The sequence below is a fragment of the Tasmannia lanceolata genome, unplaced genomic scaffold, assembly GCF_043159265.1.
Source record: "Tasmannia lanceolata isolate RefF3 unplaced genomic scaffold, GAP_Taslan_0.1 ptg000013l, whole genome shotgun sequence".
Taxonomy (NCBI): domain Eukaryota; kingdom Viridiplantae; phylum Streptophyta; class Magnoliopsida; order Canellales; family Winteraceae; genus Tasmannia; species Tasmannia lanceolata.
The window spans coordinates 46,910,196-46,920,638 of record NW_027518690.1 but is presented as its reverse complement, the minus strand read 5'-3'; the positions used below and the strand labels follow the sequence as shown (position 1 = coordinate 46,920,638).

The following is a 10,443-nucleotide window of genomic DNA, read 5'->3' as shown; positions in this document are numbered from 1 at the left end:
TATGTAGCGTTGTTTCTCAAGTTATCATCCATTTTTTCAAGTGTCCCAGCTCTAGAAAAGCCAGGTTTACCTAATAATATGTTGTTGCAAATTTATCATAAATTGCATGTGTAATGGGAAAATATAAGTATGCCATAAAATTTACATCCCCAAGGAAAGATAGTCTTACCCTTGGTTGCCGAGATTCTTCTGCCTCAAATTAGGTCCTGCTTTGCGACTACATTTCTTTTCCACATGCCCCAGAGATGCTTGCAATTTAGAACATTGAAGCCCGGAAGTTCGTGTTAGAGATTTTCAAAATAAAGAGTTTTTGGAAAATAGTTTTGTAAATAAAAAAGATTTTATTTTGATAATGCCTCTTTGGAGTGGAAACCAAAAGGTTTAGGACCCGCTTTTATCTTTTGCTTTTGTAGTACATGTGGGTTTTGCAAAAGTTGGTGGGACTGTTGTGCGTGTGCGTGTTTTTCAGATTTGATCTGAGCTGTTGGATCAAGATCGCTTCGATCGGATGGTGATCCAGGGTGGCGGCTATCTAGACCGTAGGATCGCTCGAATGTGTTCCAATTGCTAATGCTCGATCGGGTGCTGTGTCGAGCGTCGGGTCTTGTGGTAACACTCGATGTTCGATCGGGTGCAATCTTGATCATCGGATCACGACCAGTCATATAACAATCAAGTGTTAATCGGGTGCAATAAGACCACAGATTGACGATCGGTCGTGATCTAACAATTATAGGGGAGGACAAGGGTTTTACATAGGCCAAGAGTAGGGGTGTAAATGGATATTCGGAAATTCGATTACCGTCCGCATCCGAATCCGTTTAAAGCGACTATTATCCGAATCCGTTTCAAGAGGATATTATCCGAATCCGTTTATGAGATATCCGGCTCTTAGCTGATGCGAATCTGGTAAATGGTATATCCGGTCCGTTTAACATTCGAATCCGATAAGTAAATCCTTTTTATTTATTATTAATAATATCATTAATATTTATTTTTAGTAATGACACAATATCTTTTGTTTCTATAAGAAAAGTGAATATTCTTTTTAGAAAAAAAAAAAAAAAAACAAAAATAGCCCAAACTCATTCCATCAAAATAACCCAAACCCATTCCATCATATACAAAAAAAAAAAAAAAGGAAAAACCCAAAGACCACTACCAACACTATCATACATCTCTCTCTCTCTCTCTCTCTCTCTCTCTCTCTCTCTCTCTCTCTCTCTCTCTCTCTCTCTCTGCCTTTGTTTTAAAAGGAAGAAGAGGATCTCATATATTTTAGGGTTTGAGAGTTAATTTTGTGAAGAGAATGTAGAGGCCTAGTTTTAGGGTTTGAAAATTCATTCGAGTAAGTAGGAGAAAAAAGATAAAGTGCTGCAATAAAATGTTCGAATTTACCGGATAAACAGGTATGGATAATATCCGAATTCCAACAATATCCGACGGATACGAATTCGGTAATAGATATTAAATATCCGTTGAATCCGAATCCAAATCTGAATTCGGATAGTGTATATTGTAATCGAATTCGGATATAGCGATATCCGCTCCGAATTCGATCCGTTTACACCCCTAACCAAGAGTCACTTCAGCAACGATATGAACAGTAGAATCGTGATCTAGCGTGATCTATAGGTCAGATAAGCCCCCCTCGCCCAAAGTGACAAGGTGCCACAAAATCTGCCTCAAAGTCAATATAGGCCGTTGTAATCACATGCAAAGGACGGGCGCGAAATGGCTTTCTTCGAAGGTGGCTTGCAAATCTTTGGCAGGGCCCCTACCAGTTCATTAAATAAAGGACAAAAAAAAAAGGCAGTGATATCCCCAACAGAAATCGTTAACTTTTGACGCATTTGGAGTTAACCGTAGCTCATCCAACCCTCATAGTATCCTAAAAACTAGTTGCAATCCCGTGCGATGCATGGGGCGACCAAAAAAAGAAAGATTTATAACTAAAAAAGATCTATATATATATATATATATATATATATATATATATATATAAAATCAAGGATCACAATCTCTCTATTAAATGAAATGAAAAAAAAGCCTACAATCAAGGTTTACAATATCTCTATTAAATAAAGCTTTCTATATATATATATAGAAAGCTTTATATAAATTGTAGACGTTTTTAATTAATTCTCTTCTTATACACATAAATTCGGTGTAAAGCTGAATGTGGGCGTGACACGTGGTACAGCCTCAGCTTCCCACATTCAGCTCTACTTATATAATATAGATAGATATCTGTTTGGCGTGGGCGTGGCTGTGTGTGTTAGTACACTGGCGGGGGCATCCACCCATGATATTTGATCCAACAGCAGCCCACCAAAATTATAACACAAGAAGAGAATAAGCAAGCTTTTTTTTTTTAATAAGGAAATTTGGTCAAACGGTACCTAAAAATGTAAAATAGTGAGATGGACCCTCTGAATTTCAAACTTGTCAAGGGGTTCAATTTTGCTTTTCCTGACACGTTTTTTGACCGAAATACCCCACCACCCTCAAAATACACGGTAAGCCATAAAATCTCTTTCTCCACACGACCTTATGTAACTTTTCCTAAAAATTCATACAGCAGCTATGCACGGCCTTATGTAACCCAATTTGTTGGATGTTAAGGGATGATTATTGGATACTTTATTAACAGGTCATGGTTTGAGTAACAGGTGTATGGTTTGGATGTACCGGGTTTATGGTAGGCCCCCCAAATTTTAGAAAAGGACGATAACAAATTCACGCCCCCTGTAGGATAATTTGCTCCTCTTTAACATGAAAAAAAAACATTCAAGTCTGCCACATAATTCATGTCAAAGGGGTGCGAATTATCCAGTAGGGGAGCGAATTTATCATCTCATCTATATGCGTTGACATCAAATAATTTAGGAAATTTGACATAAGGGGGACAAATAAAAGGCATAATATCAGAGGGGTCAAGTGTTTGTTGAAAATGACCGAAGGGGGTCAAAATTTGGTTTTGAAAATTTCGGATGACGAGAATGCCCCTCTGGCAGAAACCGAGTGAAATGACGTAGAGAAATAAAAAAAGCTTTTAAGTTTTCCCTCTTCTCTCTTCCCTCTTCTCTCCTCTCGTCGGCGATCTCGACCATCTGTTTTTTGTCCTCTCCTCCGGCGATCTCTACGGCAATCACTACGGCGATCTCGACGGCGATCTCGACCAAGAGGAAGCACGTATCAAACCTCGCATTTGAAGGAAATCCTGCCTGGTACGTCGTTTTCTTCCCTTACTTTATTCAATCTCATTTTTATTTACTTTTTAAAAGGAAAATGAGGTTGAGAGAGATGCAAAAGGGGGGGGGAATCATGCAATATGTTTTTAATTTTTTTCAGTTCATATACATGTCAGTTACTGCATTTCCTCCTACAGAGTAAAATAGTTGTAAATGCTTGTAAATGTTGTTTATTGCTGCTAGAGTTTTATGTTTGACATTAATTTGTGAAATGGAGAAACGTTCTGCTGTTTATTTATTCTAGGGTTTTATTATGTACATTAATTTGTGAAATGGAGAGATGGGATTTCATTTCATATATGCGTATCCACCTACAGAGTAAAATAGAGTTGCATGCTACGGTATTTGTTGATGCTAGGGTTTAATTTTTGACGTTAATTTGTAGAATGGAGAAATGCGATTTCGTTTCATGTACATATGTTAATGCTAGGCTTTTATTTTTACAATTTGTGGAGTGGAGAAATGGGATTTCAAAAATACCTTCTTGAAAACCATGTAGAGCTCCCCTATATTGGCCTTGAAAACCCTCTTTTGGTACTAGTAACCCCACCTAGGTAGCTGGAAACCCTTTTCTGTGAACTTGGGGACCATGTTGGGCAGTTGATGGCCCCTCTATGGCGACTTCTTCTAGGATTTGATGGACCCTCCAAGGGTACTTCTCCTACCCCATTTGAGGGCCCATAATCCCTTCTCTAATACCATGCATAGCTCCCCTCTATTGCCCTTGAGAAGCCCCCCTTAGGTACTAATAACCCCTTTTTCGTAGCTGAAAACCCATGACTTTCAACTTGACGACCATCTTCTGGATTTGATGGACCCTCCAAGGGTACTTCTTCTACCCCATTTGAGGGCCCATAATCCCTTCTCTAATACCATGCATAGCTCCCCTCTATTGCCCTTGAGAAGCCCCCCTTAGGTACTAATAACCCCTTTTTTGTAGCTGAAAACCCATGACTTTCAACTTCAGGACTTTCTTCTAGATTTGATGGACCCTCCAAGGGTACTTCTTCTACCCCATTTGAGTGCCCATAATCCCTTCTCTAATATCATGCATAGCTCCCCTCGGTTGCCCTTGAGAAGCCCCCCTTAGGTACTAATAACCCCTTCTTTGTAGCTGAAAACCCATGCCTTTCAACTTGAGCACCATCTTTGGATTTGCTGCACCCTCCAAGGGTACTTCTCCTACCCCATTTGAGGGCCCATAATCCCTTCTCTAATACCATCCATAGGTCCCCTCTATTGGCCTTGAGAAGCCCCCTTAGGTACTAGTAACCCCTTTTTTGTAGCTGAAAACCCATGACTTTGAACTTCAGGACCATCATCTGGATTTGATGGACCCTCCAAGGGTACTTCTTCTACCCCATTTGAGTGCCCATAATCCCTTCTCTAATACCATGCATAGCTCCCCTCTATTGCCCTTGAGAAGCCCCCCTTAGGTACTAATAACCCCTTTTTTGTAGCCGAAAACCCATGACTTTCAACTTCAGGACTTTCTTCTGGATTTGATGGACCCTCCAAGGGTACTTCTTCTACCCCATTTGAGTGCCCATAATCCCTTCTCTAATACCATGCATAGCTCCCCTCGGTTGCCCTTGAGAAGCCCCACTTAGGTACTAGTAACCCCTTTTTTGTAGCTGAAAACCCATGACTTTGAACTTCAGGACCATCTTCTGGATTTGATGGACCCTCCAAGGGTACTTCTTCTACCCCATTTGAGGGCCCATAATCCCTTCTCTAATACCATCCATAGGTCCTCTCTGTTGCCCTTGAGAAGCCCCCCTTACGTACTAATAACCCCTTTTTGTAGCTGAAAACCCATGCCTTTGAACTTCAGGACCTTCTTTTGGATTTGATGGACCCTCCAAGGGTACTTCTCCTACCCCATTTGAGGGCCCATAATCCCTTCTCTAATACCATCCATAGGTCCTCTCTGTTGCCCTTGAGAAGCCCCCCTTACGTACTAATAACCCCTTTTTGTAGCTGAAAACCCATGCCTTTGAACTTCAGGACCTTCTTTTGGATTTGATGGACCCTCCAAGGGTACTTCTCCTACCCCATTTGAGGGCCCATAATCCCTTCTCTAATACCATCCATAGCTCCCCTCTATTGCCCTTGAGAAGCCCCCCTTACGTACTAATAACCCCTTTGTTCTAGCTGAAAACCCATGCCTTTGAACTTCAGGATCTTCTTCTGCATTTGATGGACCCTCTAAGGGTACTTCTCCTACCCCATTTGAGGGCCCATAATCCCTTTTCTAATACTATGCATAGCTCCCCTCTATTGCCCTTGAGAAGCCTCCCTTAGGTACTAATAACCCCTTGTCTGTAGCTGAAAACCCATGCCTTTGAACTTCAGGACCTTCTTCTGGATTTGATGGACCCTCCAAGGGTACTTCTCCTACCCCATTTGAGGGCCCATAATCCCTTCTCTAATACCATGCATAGCTCCCCTCTGTTGCCCTTGAGAAGCCTCCCTTAGGTATTAATAACCCCTTTTTTGTAGCTGAAAACCCATGCCTTTGAACTTCAGGATCTTCTTCTGCATTTGATGGACCCTCCAAGGGTACTTCTCCTACCCCATTTGAGAGCCCATAATCCCTTCTCTAATACCATCCATAGCTCCCCTCTATTGCCCTTGAGAAACCCCCCTTACGTACTAATAACCCCTTTTTTCTAGCTGAAAACCCATGCCTTTGAACTTGAGGACCTTCTTCTGGATTTGATGAAACCTCCGAGGGTACTTCTTCTACCCCATTTGAGGGCCCATAATCCCTTCTCTAATACCATCCATAGCTCCCCTCTATTGCCCTTGAGAAGCCCCCCTTACGTACTAATAACCCCTTTTTTGTAGCTGAAAACCCATGCCTTTGAAGTTCAGGACCTTCTTCTGGATTTGATGGACCCTCCGAGGGTACTTCTTCTACCCCATTTGAGGGCCCATAATCCCTTCTCTAATACCATGCATAGCTCCCCTCTATTGCCCTTGAGAAGCCTCCCTTAGGTACTAATAACCCCTTTTTTGTAGCTGAAAACCCATGCCTTTAAACTTCAGGACCTTCTTCTTCATTTATGCTAGGTTTTATTTTTTACGTTAATTTTTGGAATGGAGAAATGCGATTTCATTTCATGTACATATCAGTTACCGCATTTCCACCTACGGAGTAAAATAAATGCAAATGGTCGTCTGCTATTTGTTTATGCTAGGCTTTTATTTTTACAATTTGTGGAGTGGAGAAATGGGTTTTGAAAAACATCTTCTTCAATACCATGTAGAGGGCACAGTTTATAGTTGATGGGCCTTCTTTAATACCATGTGGAGACCCATGTTCATTGTTGAAGCAGTCATGGTTCACTTGTTTTATCTTCGATTTCATTTATTAAATTATTGGTCCAATGGTGGTCATTGAATTCCAATAGCTAGTGCTTATCTGCTTTGTTTCTCAAAAGGTCTGATGCTATGAGTTTTTTTTTAAATGCATGTGAGCTAATACTCGCCTGATGCCCATGTGGATGAGAATTTTAACAGACCTCCTAATCTGTTTTGGGGGTTTGTCCTTATTGTTGTGCTTTCAGAAAATTCATATAGAACACTGATCGTTGCACTTATTGGTTAGCTCTTTTGTTTCTTGTTTGCTTTGCTTCATATCTAAGAAGCCAGACCTTAGAGGTTACAGACATGATACATATTTTCAGGTAAGTATGAGAATTGTAATAATTGTTGGTTTGCTTGCTAGCTTTTCTTCATAATAGTACTGATTGGGAATATGAGTTTATGCTATGGGTTGGATTTTATTGATTTTCTTGGTAATTTATTTTAGAGATGATGAGGACGAGAATTTTAATGATTGTCAATATAACTGAGTTTTTGGGTTATGAATTGATCTCGGTGATTTTGATTTGGTTGTTCATTGTTATACAGTTTTTATCCGGTCAGGAGCCATTCAAAGCCTTGAAAGATGGTGATGCGAAAAAGTGATAGAGTGAAAGTAACAAAGCCTCCAACAAGGACAGAAAGGAGTTTAGAAGGGGAGGAGACGAAAACTGCAGCTGTGAAGAAGAGAGGAACAGATGTAAGTGTGTATGTTGTTAATTGTATCAATCATAGTAAGTTAATTCATTTACCACATATATTTTGGCGATGTAATTTGTTTTGCAGGCTCCATACGTCCCAGCACGATGTTTTCCAGCTTCTTTCAAATCGGCAATGGACAGGATAAAGTTCAAGCCAGTCCATTTTCATGCCATAGAAAAGACTCCTTTCCGACATCTGTTTGGCATGGAGGACATTATCATGCACAAGCCGCTCATAAGAGCTATCCACGATAAGTGGACTCCCGGCACTAACACGTTCACGTTAGGGAGTATAAATGTCCCCTTCCTTCCAAGAGATGTGGCATTGGCATTAGGACTGCCACTTAGTAGAGAGCGAATGGACGTGGTGAGGGTTCTGTCATTCGACAGGACAAAACCGCAACCTAAAGTGCCTGGCTGGCCATTTCCAGAGGCCAACGTCAAGGCATCGGTTATTGAGAATGAAATTACAGCATTAGTTTGAGAATGAAATATGTTCTCCTGCATCTTTTTGCCTCTGTCCTTTTCACAAAAAGCGCACATCGAGCTGACGAGCTCTTCTGGCCCTACATCGACGACATAGGAAACATTGGCAACTATAACTGGGCGATGGCAGTGTATGACTGGCTCGTAGATTACCTAGACAGAGTCAGCAAGGGTGGCAGGTACCTTGGTGGCTGCTCGTTGGTAATTCAGGTAATTTGGACTCATGACATTTAATATTCTAACCGTGCTGTTTATAGTTTGATTAACATGGTGTTTCGTATGTATGCATGTATGGTTATACGAGCATACCACATTTTGGATTCCCACCAATCCAACTGCTCGTCCACTTGTCCTTAAATGGGACTGGAAAGCAAACGAATCAAAGACATATCGATTAGTGGAGCAGAAGCAGATAAAGAAATCGGAGGTGAGATATGAAAAATTTGTTAACGTATATATCAATACTAGTATCTTGATAACTGACTATGTTTTCCAAAAATTCAGGTGGTGGTGACATTGAAAGTATCTCTGTTAGAGAAGTCACAGTACCTAAAGGATGAGGTAATGCAGTCGAGCAGGACTATGTTGCCTACGTTATTTTATTTTACTTTTTGATTTTTTAAATTTGATCATTGACTGTCATGTTTAAACATTAGGATGTTGAGGAGACAATGGAAGCCGATAAGGAACAGTTGGAATCCGAAGGGATAGTTTTGGGAGTAGAAAGTGAAATGGAGAAAGGAAGTAGTGAAGATGAGTCAAAGCATATAAAAATTTTGGCGAGAGAGAGAGAGAGAGATGTAGTTGATAGACAGTGGCAGATGATTAGAGCAGCATGGGAAGAAATAAGAAAAAGAGAGGAAGATGTTGGAAAAAGAGAGGAAGATGTCAGAAAGAAAGAGGAGGATTTGAAAAAAGGATGGGAGCGTATGCGTAGAACAAATGAAGGGACTGGGGGAAGAATGGAGGGGGTTTAGGTGGAGGGGGTTCAGGAGGAGAGGAAGGGCGAAAATGCATCTCAAGGTGCACGATTATCTTCGCAGCTGTGCGAGGATTGGACGGATTTAGCTGACCTTGGATGTGACATGGATGCAGCCGCCACCCTAATAGATGTATCAGCTCAGAACCCCAAGTCACATGAAGAAATATTCGGCACCACAGACGGGGTGATCCTTAACCCTTTACAACGATTGTTCGAAATGGAGGTGACCAAGGAAGAGGCACCATCTACTGAAGTTGAGATGAAAGTGAGTGGTCTAAGGGATGAGATGGTGGATTCCGAATTAGGGAGCATTGTGAGGGGTGTGAAGATGGATGGAATGAGTAGAAAACCTGGGAGAGCCAGAAAAAGCCCCTACTATTCAGGGAAGACCCGAAAGAGGAGGCAGAAGGAAGGGAAGAAACAGGGGGAGGACCCCAACATACCTAAACCACCGCCCAAGAAGAAAGGGGATGACGGGAAGATGCGTAAGGGAAGGAGAACAACTCTGATAGAGAGACTTCTAAAGCATGAAAAAAGGCAAGTAGATGTGAATTATATTATACCATGATTTAAGTTGATCAGAATTGAAAATTATTAACTAACAATTTAATACAATTTTGCAGTGATATCCTCATGGAAACGGATGATGTACACCTAATAGCTGAAGACCTACAACAGCTTTGGAATGTCAGACAATACCTGACTGGCACTGTAAGTGTCATTTTTTATCATTAATTTCTACATTACTGTAGGTAATAATGTACATCTGACATTTACTTCTCTTCCTTGAAGATTGTCGATATATATGGGAAGCACGTGCAGTCCTCCAACGGTGATGGGTTAACAGATCCTACAATGGGGGGAATTGTCTTCGTTCCATCGGTGGTACATGTAAGTGTAATTTCTATCATCCCACATTGAGGTTTACATAAGATTTTATCTGTAGTATCCCATTGAATTCCTTTTTTTTATAGGGAACTCTGACTGCAGTGGGGACCGAAGTCACTGAGGAGCAGAGGGTAGAAAAGTGGAAGACAGCGAAGGACGCTCTGCACAGTAGACTTATAAACCACCACCTCGAAGCAGTAAAAATGGTACTATTACCATTATGTGAAGACAACCATTGGGTTCTCCTCATTGTCGATATGGTCAACAAAATCTTCCACGAATGCAATTCCTGTAAAGGAATGGAGTTCCAGGAAAGAGCAGGATTGACCGTAAGTGGGTTAGCATCTTTAATGTTTTCCTACTTATAAATCTATACGTATAACACTTATGTTTCCTAAACCTGTCAATGTTAACCACTTGCAGGTTGCGTTGTTGAAGGAGTACTTAAAGGAAAGGGGCTGTGATATAGACCACTTTCAATATGCGCAGATGGAAAATTTCCCACAACAGGCCAATGGGTCAGTATATTAGTATATTTAAATGTTTATTTTTCTAAGCTATGATTTTGATTCGCTCAATACAACCGTTGTTATGCAGGTTCGACTGTGGTTTGTTCGTGCTTAAAGCGATCGACCATCTGTATGCAAATGATCCATTTACTTTCAGCAAGTCTGACATTCCCGCTTCTCGGCTGCAGCTGTGCGAAAGATTCTTGCGCGGAGAGTTTGGGGACTGTGGCGATTTCCTTAAGGGGGATATATGA

The 10,443-nt window shown here is 41.0% G+C and overlaps 1 protein-coding gene across 1 annotated transcript; it reads left to right on the top strand.

Moving 5' to 3' along the window:
- The first annotated feature begins 9,667 nt into the window (after nt 1–9,667).
- LOC143891338 (ubiquitin-like-specific protease 1A) lies at nt 9,668–10,443 on the top strand. The gene is made up of 3 exons (XM_077395931.1): nt 9,668–10,009; nt 10,104–10,198; nt 10,278–10,443. The coding sequence occupies exons 1-3, from the start codon at nt 9,884–9,886 to the stop codon at nt 10,441–10,443; spliced, it is 387 nt and encodes a 128-aa protein (XP_077252046.1). The 5' UTR covers nt 9,668–9,883.